The sequence below is a fragment of the Nicotiana tabacum genome, chromosome 24 (genome assembly GCF_000715075.1).
Source record: "Nicotiana tabacum cultivar K326 chromosome 24, ASM71507v2, whole genome shotgun sequence".
NCBI classification, from domain to species: Eukaryota; Viridiplantae; Streptophyta; class Magnoliopsida; order Solanales; family Solanaceae; genus Nicotiana; species Nicotiana tabacum.
Genome location: NC_134103.1, coordinates 22,350,477 through 22,371,709, shown reverse-complemented (window position 1 = coordinate 22,371,709; position 21,233 = coordinate 22,350,477). Strand labels below are relative to the sequence as shown.

Here is a 21,233-nt window from a genome sequence, read left to right as displayed (position 1 = left end):
AAAGTATCTTCAAGCAGCTTAGGTATGCAACGACGCAGATTGGAATGGTCCTGGGGTGTCTGTCATGCTCAAGCTCTAGTTAGTAGACCCACAGAAAAATAAGACCAAATAGAGTTGAAGACTTAGAATATTATGTGAGACAATAACACTTCCTATTGGACACATGCAAGACATGATTGTGCAAAATAGCCTACGTGGCCAAAAGATGGCTAGAAGTGAAAACTCAACAAAGATGACCTCTAAGACATGGAAAATTTACTTTGCAGAAATGACCCATTTTGGAGAAATGGCCTATGTGGCCAAAAAATGGTTAAGCATGCAAATTTAATAGAATGGACCTTAAACAGAGAGGACACCTTGTTGTGGACTTAGGACTCTAAGACATGGGTTAACAAAGTACTTTTGCGAAAATGGCCCCATTTTGCAAGAACGGCTGATGCGGCCTAAAAGTGGTTAGGCATGCAAATTCAAAAAGGACGGATCTTAAAATGAGGATACAGCTAATTGTGGATTCAAGACTCTCCAAACACGATTCAACAAGCCACTTTGCAAAAAGAGCCATATTTTACGAAAAAGCTAATGTGGCCAAAAATGGTAAGACATGCAAGATTTGGCTACGACCCTCGAAGCCAAGAACTTAAGACTCACTAGGAAGACTGGACCCTATGTGGACTGCATACGTATCCCGCCCCGAAAGACGAGATTCATGTATGCGTAGTTCGGGAAGATTGGATACGGAAGAAAAGTAAAAAAATAACTGATTTGGAGAAAATATATCTTTTGTCTTTTAGAAAAATAATGAAAAATGTAAAATCTTTTTGGATTTTCTTTTTCTCTTTTTTTTTTTATTTTTGGGAAAAACTATGAAAGAAAAATGTGGATGGGCCCAATTTGCTTCATTTTATACTTCACCCTCTTTTCTTTCTCACTGGTCCACCAAATAACCCCTTCACCCTTAAAGAAAATAACATGTAGCACATAGGGATGATTAAAAGCCTTTTTGGGCCATGGGCCCGTATTGACATAATTTGGATAGGCCTCCTACAAAGGGACACGGTGCCTGGGACCGAGCCCTGCTAGGTCTAAATAACATGATGCGAATAAGCATGACTGAAAAGCTAACCTACATTTGGGGTTCACTAGACAAGGCAATTCGGGGCGGCACTTGGTCGATAGCGGCTACTCTAGCTGTCCGCTCACTCCACGCTCCCACGTCACCCCCTAAAGACACGGGTGACTCACAAAAGGCCGTGTACGCTCAAACGTACTCCAGAAGACTTGTTGCGGAAAAAAGACCCATGGTTATGCAAATGATGACAGTTATAAAGCAGTAAACACATAAGAAAAAAGTGATAAACAAATAAACAACAAAAAACAGGAAATAAAACAAACAAACCAAATAAACAAAGAAAATAATGAAAACAAACACCTCAATCGAATATTCTAAAAAGCCAACAAGATCGAGTACCAGCTGAACTTGCAACTCCCCAGCAGAGTTGCCACCTAGCATTTGGTTTCGGTGTGACAGGTCACCGTTTAAAAATAATTTTTCTTTCAAAACATGTTTGACTCTAAAACTGACTGCACCAGAAATTCTAGATAAGGGGGTTCATTTGACTCGGGAAAAAGGTGTTAGGCATTCCCCGAGTCCCGTGAAGGTCACGGTTGCGTACGTGATCAAGTCGGCTTTTAAAATATTCGAATTGAGGACAAAACACATAAAAAGAAAATAAACACAAAAGAGGCTTGAGGTCGTCCCCATCTAATAAAAGAAAAATAAGAGAAAAGAAAAGAAAGTGCTAAGAGGAAATATGCTAAGAGTTCTAATCTATCCTAGACTGTGCTTCTTCCACGATCTAGCCTCGGCTTCCGTTTACATTCACTTCGGGGCATTCCCCGGATAAAAGAGTATTAAAAATATATACAAACTCTACGGGGCGTTCCCCTGATGAATTAATTGACTAAGGGGGTGACCTCTCACCTCAAACGAAATTAAAACACGAACATCCTAAAGGTTTACCTACCCCAGTGTTGTCGGCCTAACATGATCCTAGCATTAACGAAACTAGTAGTAACGAAGCAGAAATCAAACATATCATATTAAACCCAATTCTCTTTAATTATGTACCAAACCTCCACTGCATGTTAGTCTTTGTTCTACCTAATTCAACTTTACTGAACAATTAATAATCCACAAAAGATACAGCAAGCAACTCAATATTCTCAGAAAGTCATCAAACCAATTTCAAATAAACTAGTGAACGAAACATCTAAAGAAACTAACTTAAAAAAAAATAGACTAGTGAACGAAACAACTAAAGCATGTCAAACCAAATTAAGCCAGAAATTCACTCAGGAATATTCAAATAACTGTGTAAAGGAAAACGAAATGGACCTCAATGTAGCTGGAAATTGATTGTTCCACTGCTTTGAACTCAAAAATGTAACAAACCACGGACGAAAACTCGAATCGGCACCGAAAAGCTCAGACTACGACCTTCGACGACCTCGAAACTCGCCGGAAAACTCGAATCAAATGCGACCTCGGATGACCTCCATTTTTAGAACCAAAATTCGAAAGAAGAAACTAGAATATTTTATATATTTCCTTTTCCGAATTTTCAGAAATGGCAGCGAAATCGGCCTGGCGTCTTCTTCAACAGTATCGGAAGCAGCCGTAAAAGTTGAAATTGCCGAAAAATTAGTATTGGTCATTTCTTTGTTATAGAATCGGAGGTGGCTTTTTGTCACTGTAATGTCAAAGGTAAGAGTTTTGAGAGGAGGGAGTTTTTGTTGAAACAGAAGAAGGAGCAGCGATCAGTTTTTAAGAATTCCCCTCAGACGCCTCTATTTCATCTCGTCACCCTTTCTGTATGTCGGTGTGTTGACAAATTGGTTGCCTGGCATGGCTAATAGGAGAAATCATAAGTTTTTGTGATTGTTTGTGTTATGTGATGAAGTTATTTGAATAACCTTAAGCCAGGAGAGATTTATGAAATTGCCACAGCGATCAGTAAGCATGCTATGGGAAGCCTCGAAAATGGAGTGAGTTGCGGCTGCTCGGTGAGGGAGATGACGAGTGGCCTCTTTAAGAATGGTAACTGCGGCTCTTAGCTTAGAGAAATTCCCGTAGGGTTTTCATAATTGGATATTTTCTGTGGAGGTGGGAAGGGATGATGGCCATTGGATTAGAGAGAAATAGATGGCTAAGATTAAATCTTACATTTTAAGTGGAGAGTTGGCTAATGGGTTGGGAAGAATTGGCTTTTGTCTTGCTGGGTCACTAAAATCCGAAAATGAGCTCCTAATTGGCCCAAATTCCATTCTTTCTCAATGAACAAAAATAAAAAATACTACCAAAATATACTAATTAATCTAAGTTAATAAGAATAAACTATTAGAGTGAACTATATATTAAAATAAAAATATTTTTGATATTGTTTAAATGTTATAAAAAAGGTAGAGAAAACTATGTTAAAGTAATGGTAAAAATTAAAATATTATCATTATAAAATACTAATAAGCTTAAATAAATTTAAAACAAAAAGGATAAAAATAAAAAGATATATAATAAGAGAAGAAATATTATAAAACTATTTAAAAATTAAAAGTTGACTGAAATTCTATTAAAATGAAAATAAGTAAATATTTTTAAATTACTGCTTTTAAAAGTTGTGCGGGTCAAAAAATATGTGCTTACACTTCTTTTAGTTTTTGAATTCGCTACTATTCTTTTAGTTTTTTAATTCATTGTTTGAGCAGTCAACAATTATGGTGCACATTTACATGATGTTAAATCTTTAGTTGGTGTCCTAATTCTTTTATCTTAATAAATTAATTTCATAGGTATTTGAAGATTTTGTGCTAATGTTATTTGAAATATTATTTCAGTGAAGTAGATGATTTGAAGCCAAGTTGTATTTGGATTTCAAGGATACCTTTCACAAATTGGTAAGTGTTTCTTCTATCTTTAAGATAATAATAATATAGTTATAAGTTATGACTTATAATAAAATATAGAGGTGTGATTCCTCTATTATATGTTATTTCTATTCTAGTATTAATATAAAGAGTGTGACTAATCATATTTAAAATGTTGTTTTGCTTGGCATTGTTTCTTTGTAGGAAGTTTTGTTGATGTGAATTGAGATGGACATATTTTTGACGAGGTTTAATTCTTCTCAATCAAGTTCTAGTTTTAGAGACAATTCCTCCCATCTTGTAGAGGAGTTTGATGTGAAATCACTTAATTCTGACCCCAGAGAGAGAATACCCATTGATAGGTATAGCTCCAGAATACGGGATGAAGTAAGAGAACAATACATCCAAAGAGGGCCTTGCCAACCAGTTTATCACAAATTTTCTAAGCATAGGCCTTCTAGTGTGCAAAACATGAAGGAAAGGAACCATTGATGGATGAAGTATCTTCATTTTGTGCAAAACATGATATTTTGGTACCCAAGATGGAAGAATTCTATATTCCTGGAAAGTCGAAGCGTAGGCCTTCTAGTGTTACTTATTCACATCACTTACGTGTTGAGCTTTTTTATGCAGTGATTGATTTACAACTTCGTTTTGATGTTGTGAGTAGTAACTTGCTTCTTGGTATGGCTAGCTTGAATCCGGCTAACTCATTTGCTAATTTTGATAAGGAAAGAATAATGATATTGGCCAAGCATTATCCCGATGAATTTGGTGAATTGAAGCTTCGAGATCTTAGTCGCCAACTTGACACTTTCATATGGCACATGCAACATGGTGACCCTAGGTTCTCTGATTTGAAAGGAATTGGTGATTTGGCAAAAGCATTGGTTGAGGCAAATCTTGTAGAGACTTATTCACTTATTTATTTGCTTGTAAAATTGACTTTAATTTTACCTGTCGTAACTACAACGGTAGAAAGAGCATTCTCATCCATGAAGTACGTCAAAGATGAATTGCGTAGTAGTATTAGTGATGCATTTTTAAATGATTGTTAGTTTGTTACTTTGAGAAGGAAGTATTTGTAAATATAAGCAATGATACTATTATTGACCGTTTTCAAAATATAAAAGCGCGTCGAGTTCAACTATGAGTGGACAATGTACTTTTGTTATATTAGTATCAAGTTAATGGTATTTGATAATATTGATGTTTTTATTTTGATCATAAATTATCATAGTCATTTCAAAGAGTTGCACCCGAACTTTATCGCTGGTGATTGGGATACTAAAGATAATGGTGTCCCCGTTATGCTTAAATCCTGGGTCCGCCTCTGTATATCAGAGATAGCGATGGACACTGAATCATCTTATTTTCAGAAATTATTAGGAAGCACTTCGTTTTTTCAACTTCTATTTTTGTATATTACTTTATGTTTGTCTGTTTAATGTTGATACAAAACAATATTTTACTGCTCATTCACACATAATTAATGTTGTATTCAAGGATACAAAAAGATAATCTTATCGGAATGTGCCAAAATTTCGTAACAAATAATAACACTTCTCCCTGCCTAAAGATTGTAAGAAACAAATGAATACACCAATAATTTAATTTCAAAAACATGGTAGAACAACTTAAAAGATAAAGAAGTATTGTGATCTCTTCATGTACAAGGTAAGTTTTGTCTATCCAACCGAACTTGTGAACAATTTGTACCAAAGTTATGACCTGCACAACATAATTTGTGAAAGCTTAACTTTACATTCTTCACCCGCTTATGAAAGTTATGATCCATGAGGCTATTTTTTATAATTTTCTTAAACGGAGATAAAATTTAAATAGTGGCCTTAAACGATCCTATTCGTGTAAATCATCCCATTTTAGCGTGCGAAGTGCACCAGTAGCCACTTTTAAACCTGAGATTTAAAATATATCCACAATTTATAATGTATTTAAAGATTAGCCAATTCACCTAAACTGCAGGAACTATCCTGAATTTTTAAGCTGCTAATTTGGAAATCAGGACTTAGTGTCTTGAATTTTTTAGGTGCTAATTTGAAATTCAGGACTAAGTATCCTGAATTTTTGAACTGATAATATAAAATTGATGACATAAGATTTGAATTTCTGGATACAATTTTCGAACGTTATGACACAATGTCCTGAAATTTGAACTTTGAGATTTAAACTTCAGGATGTTGGGTACCAAAGATTGAGCGAATTGGCTAATCTTAAATATATTATGAACTGTCAATATATTTTAAATATCATGCTTAAAAGTAGCAGTTGGTGTCATTTTCACCATTTTAGCGGATCTCAATAATTGGGCTATGAGCTGGGGCGAAATTCAAAAATAATTAGATTTATAAGTGGTAATTAAATAGTATGTGCGGAAAATCCAAATGAAGTTAAACAATAAAGCCCAACCATATGCCGAGAGACAACCCAAGCCCAAAACACCTGTCAATATGAGGAGGCCCATATTCTCCTGTGGAATGAAGACGCAACCTCTTTTTTTTTCTTTTTTTTTTTTCCATATTCCAGTTTATTTGCTGTCTTCTTTCTGTTCCATATTTCTGGTATAACTCATCGGTTTCCACCCACCTTCACTTCAGATTCCAGGTACGCTTCTTTTTCTTCTTCTCCTTATTCTTTATTCTTTTTCCATATCAAGAAACTGATTTTCTCGGTTCCATGCTTTCTATTTTATTTTCTTAAAAGGTGGCAATATTCAATATGTATTGCTTATTGGGCTTCTATCGAGATTGAATTTTTTTTCTGTATTTTAACTTATCATTTGATAATCTACTTTTCTGTTATGGGTTAGGTTGGGATTTTAGTAATGATTCAAATTTGACTATGAAAAATTGTAATGATTGATTTGGTGCTTAAATTGATGTGAATTACTGAATCTATGCATTACATTTCATGTTTCTTGAACTGGGAATTTATAACATAGTTTTCCCCTTCTTTTGCTTCTCTTGCATGTTTATTAGCTTGGCTCCTTGATATAGTATAATAATCTGTGTAAATTGATATCTCGAAAAAAGAAAAAAAATGATAAAGCTTGAAATCATGAAATTTATAATCAATTGAATAATTCATTCAGCTGTGTAAAACTGTTATTTTTGTAGGGTATCTAGCCAACATATCAAACTAGAAACTGACATTATAGACTAATAGGAATATCTAAATTATTTTTGTCTTAAGATATGTTTTTCTTCCTTTTTCTCTAAAGGAACTCTTTCTTTTCTTGGTCATGAGCAGTGATTCAACTCTTCAGTTTATTTTGTATTGATTAAGTCGATTGGATATCCATTGATGTTGGATTTAAGTATGTACATTGGTGGCCCCTAGGGCTTTGGTCTAGCGGTAAGAGCACAATGTGTGATGTGTGGGTTAGGCACGTTAGGGGGTCCGAATTTGCTGCAGACAAAAGTATGGTATGTAAGTGGAGAAGGGTAAGGGGGTCCATTATCCATCGTGATTTGAACTGTGTGCCACTAGCCCTCGGGATTTACTAAATTATCCCAAAAGAAAAGAAGTTTGTAGATTGAAGCACCCAAGGGTGTAGCCTAATGGTCAATGAAGTAGGTTGAGAACCATGAAGTCTTGGGTTTAAATCCCAACGGATGCAAAAAACTAGGCGATTTCCCCCGTCTGTTCAAGCCTTGGTAGACATAATTACCATTGTTGGTGGGAGATAGCAGATATCCCATGGAATTAGTCGAGATGCGCACAAGCTGACCCGAACACCACAGTTAAAAGAAAAAAAAAGATGTAGACTGAAATTGGTTTTTGTAATCTATGATTTTTAGTTTCTTCTGCTCTAGATCCTTTAAGCATTTATGTAGAGCTACCACAGAATGTGGTATCTTGGTAGAACACGCAACATGGGTGTGTTAGCCATTAATTTGATTAAAGATCAAAAGCATTTATACGGAGCTTTATGTTATCCAGCTTACTCCAGGGCAGTGGATTGGTATGTACGACTGTTGGTTTTGAATTTGTTACCTCAGACTACATATGCTTTTAGATTCTTGTGTTCTTGATCCTTTAAAAGCATTTATATTGAGCTTTGTGTTATCAAGGGCACTATATTGTTGACTTTTGGTTTTGCGTTTGGTACCTAAGATTACATATACAATGATTCATGACTTATTGATTTTACATCCATTTATTTGTTTCTGCCTACCTCTATTTACGGTCATTTTCTGATATGTGGGTCAATCGAAAGTTTTTGCATTCAGTTTAGATTTAAGAGATTACCTTGAATTTCAAAATTTAACTGGAAGATGACCAATATTTTGGCTTTGCTTGTCATGGCATCCATTAAAATGTTTCAAGCAAAGAGTTCATAATCCAGAAGAGTAGCGAGCAGCTGTGTCTGCTTGACTTAGCTATGGCCTATGGGTGATAATAAACCAGCTATATTTTTGCAGAAAAAAGCGTGCAATATGTCAAACCCAAGCGCAGATGAAAGTGTGAAGGAACCAAACGTTATTAATGATCCTCCTAAAGGTGAAGATCCAAAGGGTTCAGAAGTAGAAGAAAACCAAGTTCCATCTCAAGAGGAGGAGGTACACATTGGCATATGCGGTTTCTACACTTAATTGGTTCCATTTGCTCAAAGCTTTTACGATACTAGTCAATACTGAAGCTTATGTTAAAGCGACAGGGATTCAGGAATACAAGTTTGCACCAAAAGTTTTTTGTTAAGAAAAATCTATCTACTTTGTTCTTTCATTTGCAGCTCAGAGCTTTTATAATACTAGTCAATCATGAAGCATACGTTAAAGTGATAGGGATAAGGGAATACATTTTTGCACCAAAAGATTTTCTAGAATGATCCCTATTTACTTCTTTCATTTGGAGTTCAAACCATTTAAAATGCCTATCACTGATGCAGCATATTTTAAAGTGATAGGGATTGAGGAATACATTTTTGCATCCGAAGATCTTTTGGAACAATCCCCATATACTTTGTTTCTTTTTTCTGTGCCATAAAACCGTGTGAATGAAATTGCGTTCATAAGACTAGTATCCATCTATAAGCCTATAAGGGTATTTGAGGAAGATTGTGTAGGTCGATGAACAGTTTAGAGAAAGTGACTTCGAAATTTGTTTAACTGCAAAAAGTTGAAACATTTACCATACTCTGCCAACTTTTCCTTGAGATTCGGGGCATAATTCTTTTCCTTGTTAAATATATCCAGGAGGAACTGAAGAAGAAGTATGGTGGCTTGGTGAAAAAGAAACCTCCATTGATATCTAAGGTAAGTTTTAGTTCAATTTTTTGGTATCTCAAATTCTTTTTTATCTTTGTATTTTAAGTTTTACTTCAATTCTTGTCCTCATTCAATTTTCTATCAACCTCTTTTACATTTTCAAGGACCATGAACGTGCTTTCTTTGATTCTGCGGACTGGGCATTAGGAAAGGTACTCAGCTCTAGCCTAACTTTTGGCTGTTCGATCTTTAGCTAAAGTTCAATGCTGAAGTTTGATCGTCTTATACCATGTTCTTTCGTTTTACGTTATCTTTCAGCAAGGGGGACAGAAGCCCAAAACGCCTGCTGAGGCACTTCGCCCAAAATTGGAGGTGCATTACCCTGTTACTTTGGAAACACATTTCCAATTTTATTGTCGGTCTGAATACATACTTGGTCTTTTTTAGTTTTTTCTGCCTTTGTCATATTAGATTCGTTAGATTACAACTTGGGCTGGAATTAAACAGATCAATGGCCAACTTACTCCAAAACTTTTGGATCTAGCCTTGAGAAACAATGTGCTGACTATTTGTTTCAGTAGGAAAAGTTGTATCTTCCTTTATATATTCGAACTAAATCCTGAAGTAGACATAGATAAGGAAGTTAAATCCAACCACAACATGGCTACAGAAACCTATCTAATAAATAGCAACAAATACAAGTACACACCCTGCTCCAAGTTGCTGTATGCTCGATTTGTATTCGACTATCAAACAAAAAGATAGCATTACTTATATATTCTTTGATAACAGCCTACGCCACACCAGCAACTTCGTACTCGGCTCTCAGCTTCTTCTCTGACAGATGCCGGTGAAGGTATGTACATAAAATCCATTTCCTGTATTGGAGCTAAACTCGAGTCCTTTGTCTCTTGACCTATACACGTTTAAAATTTGGCTGCAGATGGTAGCAACAACGGCTCTGACCAGCTAGATGACCAGAGCGGAACACTAGCAGGCGACGGTGAGAATAATTCTTAGAATCAGAAGCACCAAAGCCGAGACATTCGGAGCAGCCTCATCATAGATTCCTGTTGAATTAACTAAAACTGGTATTGTAAATCTGGCTAGAGGTAAAAAGAAGAAAAGAAAGAATAAATGCTCTCATGCCAAAATTTTGTACCGAGTTTTAGAGTTGTGGTCCTATACTAAGCTGATTTGCTTGCATAAATATTCGGAAAACTACGTGCAAAGTTCTTTTCACAAGAACGATCATTTCTCATCTGCCTGTGCTATTCTCAGAATGGTGATGGTGATGTATTATACTTTTTGGTGGTAAAATTCTAGATCATCATGGTAATGAATCTTGAAAACATAATTTCTTTTGCAGTATTATGTTTTCACCTTTTTGGTACATTATATTGTACTTCATATTTATGATCTACTTTTTTTGCCAATATACCCGAATTTTCGTTTTTAACCCAAAAATGTATGTTTAGCGCAACTGGAAAATCGCAGTTGTGTATGTATGGTAAAATTCTTTTTATATATATATTAACTTTAATTTTTTTGCGTGTTTCTTTTATTTTATGAAACCCCTTGGTGAAAAAACTTGCCTCCGCCAGTGCTTGTGGCCCTAGAACTTGTTACTAGTAGTAGGAAAAGATCCTATTATCTTGTAGTTAAACAAGGTAACATGATAAAAAATGTAACACGAACTTGCTTGCCTCAAACAAATGGTATAACACTTGAACCCCAAGAAGTATAAAATTCAATTGAACACCACTTCAGCAAACACAATTCCTTTCTAGAACTGAACTTTTGGCAACTCTATTTTTTTGGCGAGCAAAGTCTTGATTAATGATACTCTTGAGCTTCTGAACCGCTCCCGTCTTTTTTAGAAAAGATGTTAGTGGTGCCCAAACTGATTTGCACACACGACGACCATTCAGTGCACTGGAATAGTCGAACGAGACCTGTTGTTGTCTTTTAAATGATTTAATACCTAGTAACTAATATGTTTGTGTATTTACTCTGCAGCAAGTCAAATAGAAGAATGCTTTAAATGGCCACAAAAGTTGCCTATTCAATGGGTGAACCCTGTCCTGCCTTCCAATTTGAATTCAAGTTTTCTTAGAACAATTTGTATATATGCTTTATACAAATCGACAACATCCTTTCTCACCTTAAGCCAACAGAATCCATCGCACTTGTGGAATTTTTAAACTTCTGAAGATGAAAACACCAGCAATCCAATTGAAAGTCATAAAGAAACTTAAGCCTCAGATGTGCAGTCACTAGTACAACAACACATAACAATCACTTGCTTCATGCTTGTGTGCTAGCAAACTTTTAGACCACTTTGAGATAGGGTGAAACATCACATCTTTTGGGCAAAAATGCACACACCGCCCTACCGGCAGAGCGTCCCAGATAGAATTTAACACGGCATGCAAACAGCAGACTAAAAATAACCTTGTTAATGGAGCATGAATTCCAGAAAAGAAAAGAAATTGGATCAGCTTAGAAAGTTTGGTGTAGAGTTCTAAATTAGCACCGGGAAGCAAAAAGAATGCAACAAATAAATCTACTGTATATCATAAAGCAAACCCCATTTTTCTCCACACACAATCCATGCTCAAAGAATAAATAATAGCTAATTAAAAAAAACAACTTAGACATGGAATCCCAGTTATCCCACAACTGTAAAGTCACCACAGCCCAGATATGGGGCTTCATATAAAGCCCCCAAAAGGGAAAGAAAAACAGAAAAAAAAATGGGGGGCGCACATGTGATATGGTTCCATATCATAACTAATACTGGTCTAATCAAGATGTCATGTTTTTCCATCAAAAGTAATCTCCCTTTGTCATAATGGGCTAAGACGCCTCTCTTGCCAGTACAAGGATGATGTTTACTGGCTAAGCACAATACCACCGGCTTCTTTCCTCCTCAAATATTTGACATGTATGTGTACGTTTTCTACCAAAATCTTAAAATCTGTCTCATGTTGAGTTCTTGCTCTCTAGTTTCCAGATCAATGAAAAAATTAGCATTTGCAAAAGAGAAAATTACTTACCTCATAGGAATTTAGCATGAGAACTAAATTATCTATCGATCCTGCAGAATAAATTACACCAAATAATCAGACATGAAATTGTGATGAACATCATCATTTCCTTCAGGCCAAAGGAGCAAAAATATTAACAAGATAAAGACACGCACACTTATCACATACATGTCTGAAAGCATATTCACGCCTACTCACCAACCTGAAAAGGAATAAAAAGTACCTTTTACCCTGGAGAAGCAAGATAAGAAAATTAACACGGCTTCGATAGAAATCTGCCTTCTCAGAATATATTATAACATGCAAAGTTGAACAAGAATTTTGATCATAATTAACTATTGATTTATCTCTTAAAAGCTCTTAGATGCGTGTAAGCAACTAAGAAGGGCTTCATTCACAAGGATTGAACCCAACAGTGGGAATCATGCCAAACTAAGCGAGATTACTACAAGCAAAAGCAGACAAGGGATTGATAAGTATGAGATGACTGATTACATTTTACCTCCTGAAATGCGGAAACCTGACTTTCTTGAACTTTGGTTCAATAATTAAAAAGCTGTCAAAAAAACATGAAAAATTTGATGCAAGAGAAAATGATAGAATGTTCAACCCTGTAGAAAACTGGTCAATAGTAAAACAGAAAAAATGATACCACCACTTCACAAAAGTTTTACAAAACACAAAACAAACAAAAAATATAAAGGAGAACTGTCATGACTTAGTCTGCTACACAGATCCACTAAAGCAGAGGTATTATTGGGTACAAGGCCTTCAATGGCCAAGAAGCATCGTTTCATACAATATCTGTGCTGGTAACACCTAAGAAACAGAAATACTAGGGAACGGATGGCCATAAGTTACTCTATCTTGTTCGTCTGGTCTTCTGTTCTTAGGCTGGAGGCATCATCAAAAGGGGCAATAGGCTGGAATCAGGCATCGGAGATTGTAGCTGTTTAAATGGCAAGTGGGAAAAGGCAAAGTAAAGAAAGAGTATTAGTGACAGCACAGGCTTCAGGCTAGTTGACGTAAGCAATAGGAAGATGTGCTTGAGGTTATAGTGAAGTACAGAATAGAGAATCCAATTGACTATGTATGACACAGAAAATAAAGGAGAAAATTCTGTACCTCCATGTGCTCAACCTAGTATCCGTAGGATTTACCATAGGCAGAAGAGTTATGGCTGGAAACCCTGGTAAAATTAAAAAAAAAAAAAAAAGGTAAATAACAACAGCTTTTTATAGAAAGTGAAAGATGCTGTAACAGCTATAGGCAGGACAGATAGCCTGGATGCCAAAGCATGTAATCAAAGAATGCTTTACCCTGCACTACTAGATCGCCCAGAGGAATAAACGCCATATGGTGCATAACCACCTCCACCACCAACCTGAAAAAATGAATTTAGATCTACTAATCCCGACATATTTTTGCTATACAAAGATAACACCAAATAGATAGAAATACAGAAAATCATCAATGAAAATAGGAACAGAACAAGATAATCTAACGCTGACCTGTAAAAATGAGATAAAGCCAAACTAACTTCTTAAAGATGAACACTGGGGATTTACCTGTGAACCGCCATAACTATCACTTGGAGACGAATCATTATAATCATGTCCACCAGAATATGATGAATAACCATGCCGACGTGATTTATTATCACGGTTTGCATATCTTGAACCATCTGACATGCTTGGAGACAAGGGGAGGTAAGAAACGGGAGGAGAAAATGCAGCAAAACTTCCCTCCATCTCAAATATATTGGCCCTCAACCGCATAAGTACTTGTAATAACGCATTGCCAGCAACATTAACATCTCCAGTTATCTGGAGGAGAAAAAATAACAACATGACATAACAATTTCTGCATCAAAAGCACACCCTAACCAAACATCACCCCCGACCTAGGAACTCTTTTGAGGTAAACAAAGCAAGGGTTTTTTAAAAATTACCAAAAAGGAAAAACCATTTACCTGCACCATCTCGTCATCTTCAGATGCCACTTTAGGAAGATTTTCCTTCGAAAGAATGCGGATGCTCGCCCTTGTGGTATTTCGCATCTCATTGACAATGGAACCACCTTTACCGATTAGGCATCCAACTCGTGAGCTAGGTACAAGCAGGCGAGTCGTCAGAATAGCATCACCAGAATCTTTTTCAGTTTTCTCACTACTTCTTGGTTGCAAGCGCATTATTGCATCAATGGTTGGGGATTGATCTTCATATGCCTGAGATCACAATTGGATAAGCAACAAACGCTGCGGACAGGCATGCTCAGTCCTAGCCATCAAATAATTAATTTAATAACTACAAACTGTGGCTCACCTCCTTAGCTGATACAAATATAATGCAATCATCTCCTTCAGCTGCAGCACTATCGACTTTAATAGATGCACCTGATTCCTGTCTTAGCTGTTTGATAATGCTTCCACCTTTGCCAATTACAGCTCCTATATTTTCAGTTGGACAAACCAAACGAACTGCAAACTCCTTTACAGAAGCAGATCGACTTCTACCATCACTTTTGTAACTCCCATAAGGACCCATCAATGATGTCATGCCCATGACTTGGGGACCCGCATGAGGATTAACAAGTCCAGCACCAGACCTATATATGCTGGGCGACGACAGCAATTGATGTTGGGACCGTGATGGATTATCACGGAGGCGCGCTGCTACTTGATAAAGTGCTTTCTTAACAACTGCACCTTCTCCAGTTATCTGAAAATAAAAGAAGCATCGCTTAGCACATCATTTACGTATTTGTATAAGCAGAAATAAGCATCAGATTAAGTTTGACAGCATATTCTGAAATTTGCAAATAAATACTTGAATACAGCAGTTGCTCACTCAACAATCGGTTCTAAGTTGATTTCTGTCATTATTCCTCTTAGTGTTTTTACTTTTTAGCACCATTCATCTATGGATACCCCACAAAAATGGATATAGCAAACAGATAATAAAACAGCTATTAGAGAAACAAACTGATCATGTTTTAAGTTTCTGCTCTTCCCCTGCTATACTTCACACAAATCAACTACCCCTCAATCCCAAACTAGACAACTGATGCACGAATCCTTTATAACCATTCCACTCTATGGACTCATTTTACTCATTTGAGGATGATCTTTTAAGGCAAATTAGGAGTTTTCCAGAACTCACACTAAAAAACTAACATGCAATCCGTGAGCAGACTAAAAAGGACTCTTCGCAGACAGTAGACTCTTTTTTCTTCTTCTTTTTTAATAAGGCAGCAGACATAACATAAATATAACAGCAATCATGCCATAACTCCAACTAGTTGTATCACCTGTATGGATCCTTGCTACATCACATTTTCTTCTTAGCTAAGTCTGCACCAAGTCTACAAGTTTCAAATCATTTGAAACAACTTACACCTCTGTAATTTTAGGTCTATGTCACTCCCTTTAAGCACCTTCAATCATCAAAAATCAAAGTGATGCAGCTATAGATCGATGCATCTATGTAAGACATGAACAGACTATCTTGGATGAAACTCTCATTTTATCATCTACATGTGCAACTTGCGTTCCCTATCAAACATAGAAAACTAAGTCCTGAACAATCTAAAATGTGGACGACGTTCCACCACATATAAACCCAATTTAGGTTTAATAGCAAATTCCAGCAAAGGACGACCATACTTGATCACTCTGTCTCTTTCAATGTGGATGCCATGAGGCAGACCTTGGAAAGTTTTAGAATATGTAAGAGGGCTCCAGGACTGGTATGATCCCTTATTTGATTAGAAAGCGCAGAACTCTCAGCCCACTATAAAAGTAAAAGCTAGGCCTCAGTAATCCTCTATGTGTGCCATCTAAAGCTATGTTGTTGTTGTTTTCAAGAAACGGTGAGAAATGAACCTATGTTATTTGAACTATCCGCCGGACGTAGAAAAATTAAGAAGACTGTTGTCCCCAACCTATCAGAAATGCCGTGGATGTTCCACATAACCAAACCAAAAAATAAAGAGCTCAAAATAAATTAAAAACTGAGGAAATCCAGAATCTTTGGGAGAAGAGTGGGAATAGCATGTGTATAAGCCGGTTGACAAGCTCGACCAGGCAATCAGCTAGCATACAAACATTCTCTTCATTTTTTTTATCACGTATAGGCAGTCCTCTTCATTGCTACAGACCACCACCACCACCACCACCACCACCAACAACAACAACAACAACAACAACAACAACAACAACCCAGTATAATCCTACTAGTGGGGTCTGGGGAGGGTAGTGTGTACGCAGACCTTACCTCTACCCTGGGGTAGAGAGGCCAGGGTAGAGAGGCTGTTTCCGATAGACCATCGGCTTCCTCCCTCCAAGAACTCCCCACCTTGCTCTTGGGGTGACTCGAACTCACAACCTCTTCATTGCTACAGACCACGGCTGGAAAATCAAAACCTTTGTTTCTAGCTACTATTTTATTTTGGCATAGAGTATTATCTTGTCATAGATCAGAACACCTGATATTCTTATTAGATAACCAAATCAATTATGATTAAGGAAAGTGCTCACATTCAAAATGCTGATGAAATTACTTCAAGTAAAGTAAACCATACATGCCCTACATATTTCAGTTCTCTGCAGTACATGCACAATGTAATGCTTATAGTGATCTCAGAAAAATTAATAGATGAGATAGAACTTTGGTACCTGGATAAGTTCATCGGAGCTTAAGGCACAAGGCGGCAAGTGCTCACTGCTTAATACCCGAATTTGTGCGCCTGTTTCACTGCGCATATTCTGGATTACTTGCCCACCTTTCCCTATCACACAACCTATTTGATCTGATGGGACAAGCATTCTTATCGTAATCTGCTGAGGATCCTCTAGGTCTTCTTCCATACGCAGTTCTTCAGCAAAGACTCGGTCATGCACCTTCAATAGAGCATCTTGAGCAGGTGAAATCAGATCACCAGTATCTTCATAGACATTAGTTTCTTCACTTGCGCTATAAATAGTTACCACACGCTCCTCGCAGCCAGGAATGGTCTCGCTTATCCTAATCTTTGAATTAGTTTCAGTCCTTAATTGTTTTGCAATGTCCCCACCAACTCCAATGATACTTCCGATTTTTCCTGTGGGGCACAAATAACGAAAAACAGTATCCTCTGGACCAATGGAATTTGATTCTTTTTCATCAGTTGGATTCCTTCTCTTACTTCCGTCATTCCTAGTATAGTCAGATTCCGATTGCATTCTCTTCCCAAAGTTATTCCTCTGGCCTGCCATGTCAAGATGAGCTGAATATGTCACCCTACAAACCAAATGCTCTATATCAACTTGGATCAATCTAACAATCCATATGCAACTAATGGAAACAGACTAACAACTCATGAATTGTTACCACATCGATCTTCATAAGGTGGAACATACAGAATGCATAACTTGGAAATGAAAGCACAATTCAAAGAGATGCAGATTGACATCATATGCAAATGTCAATTTCCCAATGAAGCTATATTGCTATACTCAATGACCTAAGGACCAAATAAAAACTTTTACCAACCGACTAAGCAAGCTACAAAACAAACTCAGTGAAAATTCCCAGGTTTTATCAACCTTACAAACATAAATACAATAGGCAATTTTCACTCACTCAAGACTTCTACTTTTCTGTAAACTTACCAATGCAAATCGCACCCCCCCCCCCCCAAAAAAAATATAACTTTTAATCGAAGAAGCAAAAGTTGCAAACTCACATACAAGATTCATGCTTGAAATTGAGACCCTCTTACAGCAATAAGATATCTAACACTATATAATTTCCAATTAAAGCAATCAACTTTAACAAAAAATACATACACACATTCAATTTTCAGTCACAGCATGATTTTTCTCTTCTTTACACGTACCCTTTAAGAAACCCCAAATAAACTCACATAAAGCATTCATGATTGAAATTGGATACTCTGGGTTTTTTTATTTTTAGGGGGGGTGGGTGGTCTCTAGCACTCCATAATTTCCTTCGAAGTAACCGACTTTACAAGAAAACCCAAACCCAGAAGCAATTTTCACTCGCCCAAAAATTTCTTCTCTTCATTAAACTTATCCATAAAAAAAAAAAAAAGCACTTCTATTTAATTAATACATTCAACGATTAAAAAAGGCAAAAACAAGAAATCATTTTTTTATCAAAATACACCAGGTGCAACATCCAAGAACTGGATAAAATAACTGATCTTGTTAATGGATAGAAAAAAAACACAAAGAAGTAATGAAAATGGAGCAAGTAAATTACAGTGTTTTGGGGGAAAAGGGAGTCTTTCTGGTCTGTTGTTTTTGACTTCACGAGCAGGATAACATAAGTATTACACCAGTAGAGGTACTTCGTTGTGATCTATAAAGAACCAAAAAACTGCAGAAAATATCAGAACAAATATTGCCAAATGGAGGAAGTTTTTAGGGTTTGCATGTAAGAACCGTCAATTACTGAAATATCCAACCGAGTATATATATAGTCCAGCCTTATAAAAGACCTATAGCCTTGTTAAAATAACGTAACTAACCCTAACTAGGCCTAACCTGTGGCTATCAATACTTCGGTTCACCCGGTTATTTTATTTTATAACATATTAAGTTTTCAATTATTTTATTTTTATTCGATTAACTTTCGATATTTTTTAAAATGTCATATGAGAGTCGCTTTTATAAGTTAAAAGAAGGTAACATGCGTACTTATTGTTACGCGGCGCCTTCCTGAAGTTCCTTGAAAGGGCGACGTAAGGCTAAGCAACCGATGTCAGTACGGTTGCTGTCCGCCAACTGAAGTTTCCTCCGTACGCTAGACTAGATTGTCAGTGCCGTACGGGAAAACCAATGTCGTGAGGAATTGAAAGAGAACAGAAAAGAGAATTGAGAATGAAAGAAAGCTTGATTGCATTGAATGAAAGCTATTACAGAAAACAAGACGGTGTCGGGGGGAGAGACACCAGTACAGAGAATTGTTTGCTTGCTTGAAAGTTTTGATTGCTTGGTCCCCCTTAATAATGCTTAAAAAAATAAACCAAAGTTACATGACTAGATCTATGAAAGCTGGAAAATCACACTTAAAGAAAATGCAGCAAAACTACTCTATATTTACAATGAAAAGGACTTAGTCTTCTACAAAGCAGCAACAAGTCCGTTGGCAGCAACTTTGTCTTTAGCATCAGGGTCTGCGCGCGCGGCATTGTCTATGCGCGCGGCGCTGTTAGCATCTGCCTGTGGCTGGGCGCTCGCGATGGCTATCGGTGGGGCGACAGAGGCACATGCGCGCTTGTCACTTGGAGCTGCCGAGACCACAGGGCCGACCGTGGCGACGGGCATTGGGAGGCTGGCCAGGACGCCACGGGGCGCGTCCAAGGGGTCATGGGGCATGGTTGGAAAGCCGCCCATGACATTACATATGACTCACGCAAAACTCTCTAGATCTTTTACTATTTTAATATGATGAGAGGAAACATGAAGGATGAGCAAAATAGAGATTCATCCCAATATTATTCTATAGCAACGTAAAATAAATTATGTAAAGACAAGAAAATATAAATCAAGCGAATTGAAAGATATTAATCAAGTTGAAATTCAAAAATATAGTATTAGAAGATTAAGATTCTAACCAAGAAAATTTTAGATCATACCAAAGGAACGATAATCAATACTTTGTGGTTTGCTACTAAAGATCGTTGGAATAATTTGTGATTTGCTACTAAAAATGCTAGAACTAATTTAATTTCAATATGAGTAGTAGAATGTATTTGGAAACTGGGGCTTTAGGTGTTAATTACATGTTGGCTTATAGCCATTTCTATATCACAAGCCCCAAGGAAAAATCTAATGTGTTTTTATTTTTAAACTTAAGATATAAAATATATTTTTCCTATATATAAATTTATTAGTTACGGTTAAAAAAAATTAATTTATTTGTATTAAATAAAAAATTTACCCTAATTATTCATTGCGATTATAAATTTAAATAAAAACCTATAATTCTATTAAAAAAAAAACCTAATAACCGATTCGATACGATCTAGTTGATTTTTAAAAATCCATTGACACTCCTACTTCTACTTGTATCGTCCTTGTGCAAGAGTCATATTAATCTTTTTGTATTCTTTTAATTTTATCAAATATCTCCAAAAATATGACCTAATCTATAATACCTTAGAGAAGACAATGGAGAAGAAAGAGAAACGAGAGAATTACTCACAAATACAATATATATATATATATATATATATATATATATATATATATATATATATATATATATATATATATATATATAGAGAGAGAGAGAGAGAGAGAGAGAGAGAGAGAGAGAGAGAGAGACTTTATATATGTATTTGTTCTAGTGAAGATATTAACTTGAGTGTGTGGGTTGTACATTTGAGATGATATATATGTATAACATAGTGATGATTAAATGTGTTGAAACGAGCGATTGTATACAAGGAGTATAGATTATCTCGACGTGCATGCAAATCTAGTTAAGGATGTAATCGCAATACAAATTAATTAAAATAGATTATTAGATAAGGTTTTGTATGAACAAGGGATTTTGTCTAATTTATAATGAGTAGATTGTTTAAGTATAAATGAGTATAAATGTTATTATTGAATTTCTAATTTTAGAGAATCTCTCTTTGTCTTAAATGATGAGTTATTAATATTTGGAGGAAATTAGTTCAATTGAGCGGAATTGATATGAAAATTTTATCAAATTAACTTCAATTCAGTTATATTAATGCAATGAAACTTCACAATAATACATGACTAATATTTTCTTAAAGGAATTGCAATTATGTTATGATTTACTACTAAAGCGAATATGTTTTTAGTATAATATTAAGTTCAAAAGTAAATGGACGCAATAATGTTGTGAAGCAAGTAGCTGGTTTAGAATCATCATTAGAAGTTTGATGAATCATGTTATTTTAGGGTTACATCATAACACAAAAGAGAAGTGAACTGTGTCTCATCCATTCTTACAAATTAAAAACCAAGTTATTTGATATACCAAAACAGATA

The 21,233-nt window shown here is 36.0% G+C and overlaps 3 protein-coding genes and 1 non-coding gene across 17 annotated transcripts; 2 read left to right on the top strand and 2 right to left on the bottom strand.

The window, feature by feature from the left end:
• Positions 1 to 4,412: 4,412 nt before the first annotated feature.
• On the top strand, positions 4,413 to 4,979 carry LOC107808604 (uncharacterized). Its single transcript, XM_016633126.1, has one exon. It carries the CDS (start codon positions 4,413 to 4,415, stop codon positions 4,977 to 4,979), a length of 567 nt encoding a protein of 188 aa, XP_016488612.1.
• Positions 4,980 to 6,430: 1,451 nt separating this feature from the next.
• On the top strand, positions 6,431 to 10,545 carry LOC107808660 (uncharacterized). Of its 3 annotated transcripts, none has more exons than XM_075248380.1 (7): positions 6,431 to 6,546; positions 8,367 to 8,504; positions 9,141 to 9,200; positions 9,317 to 9,364; positions 9,471 to 9,524; positions 9,945 to 10,008; positions 10,096 to 10,545. In XM_075248380.1, exons 2-7 carry the CDS (start codon positions 8,382 to 8,384, stop codon positions 10,170 to 10,172), a joined length of 426 nt encoding a protein of 141 aa, XP_075104481.1. In that variant the 5' UTR covers positions 6,431 to 6,546; positions 8,367 to 8,381; the 3' UTR covers positions 10,173 to 10,545. The 3 variants fall into 3 exon arrangements, with proteins under 3 accessions (XP_075104481.1, XP_016488695.1, XP_016488689.1); XM_016633209.2 differs by lacking the exon at positions 6,431 to 6,546 and adding an exon at positions 6,564 to 6,645; XM_016633203.2 differs by lacking the exon at positions 6,431 to 6,546 and adding an exon at positions 7,743 to 7,906.
• Positions 10,546 to 11,766: 1,221 nt separating this feature from the next.
• Positions 11,767 to 18,689, bottom strand: LOC107808624 (RNA-binding KH domain-containing protein RCF3). 12 transcript variants are annotated; one of them, XR_001653195.2, is made up of 10 exons: positions 18,466 to 18,667; positions 16,878 to 17,481; positions 14,527 to 14,922; positions 14,175 to 14,429; positions 13,771 to 14,028; positions 13,522 to 13,586; positions 13,328 to 13,391; positions 12,705 to 12,758; positions 12,358 to 12,433; positions 11,767 to 12,252 (listed from the first exon to the last, which is right to left on the bottom strand). XR_001653195.2 is itself a non-coding variant. In XM_016633181.2 (9 exons), the coding sequence occupies exons 2-7, from the start codon at positions 17,454 to 17,456 to the stop codon at positions 13,343 to 13,345; spliced, it is 1,602 nt and encodes a 533-aa protein (XP_016488667.2). In that variant the 5' UTR covers positions 17,457 to 17,481; positions 18,466 to 18,658; the 3' UTR covers positions 11,767 to 12,252; positions 12,371 to 12,404; positions 13,328 to 13,342. The 12 variants fall into 12 exon arrangements, 4 of the variants coding, with proteins under 4 accessions (XP_016488667.2, XP_075104480.1, XP_016488678.2 ...); XR_001653198.2 differs by having other exon boundaries at positions 12,358 to 12,404; positions 18,466 to 18,658; XR_001653202.2 differs by having other exon boundaries at positions 12,113 to 12,252; positions 12,371 to 12,433; positions 18,466 to 18,658.
• Positions 18,690 to 20,245: 1,556 nt separating this feature from the next.
• Positions 20,246 to 20,351, bottom strand: LOC142178770 (U6 spliceosomal RNA). The gene has a single exon (XR_012707023.1). It is a non-coding gene; the product is annotated as a U6 spliceosomal RNA (small nuclear RNA).
• Positions 20,352 to 21,233: the final 882 nt, after the last annotated feature.

Bases quoted from the DNA above. Each gene is read 5' to 3' on its own strand.
- LOC107808660 (XM_016633203.2), top strand. From the start codon at position 7,874: ATGTTATCCAGCTTACTCCAGGGCAGTGGATTG. The intron at 7,907-8,366 runs GTATGTACGACT...ATATTTTTGCAG, and splicing joins TACTCCAGGGCAGTGGATTG to AAAAAAGCGTGCAATATGTC. The intron at 8,505-9,140 runs GTACACATTGGC...AAATATATCCAG, and splicing joins TTCCATCTCAAGAGGAGGAG to GAGGAACTGAAGAAGAAGTA.
- LOC107808624 (XM_075248379.1), bottom strand. From the start codon at position 17,456: ATGGCAGGCCAGAGGAATAACTTTGGGAAGAGAATGCAATCGGAATCT. The intron at 14,430-14,526 runs GTGAGCCACAGT...TTGTGATCTCAG, and splicing joins TATTTGTATCAGCTAAGGAG to GCATATGAAGATCAATCCCC. The intron at 14,029-14,174 runs GTAAATGGTTTT...TTTCTCCTCCAG, and splicing joins AAGATGACGAGATGGTGCAG to ATAACTGGAGATGTTAATGT.
- LOC107808604 (XM_016633126.1), top strand. From the start codon at position 4,413: ATGGATGAAGTATCTTCATTTTGTGCAAAACATGATATTTTGGTACCC.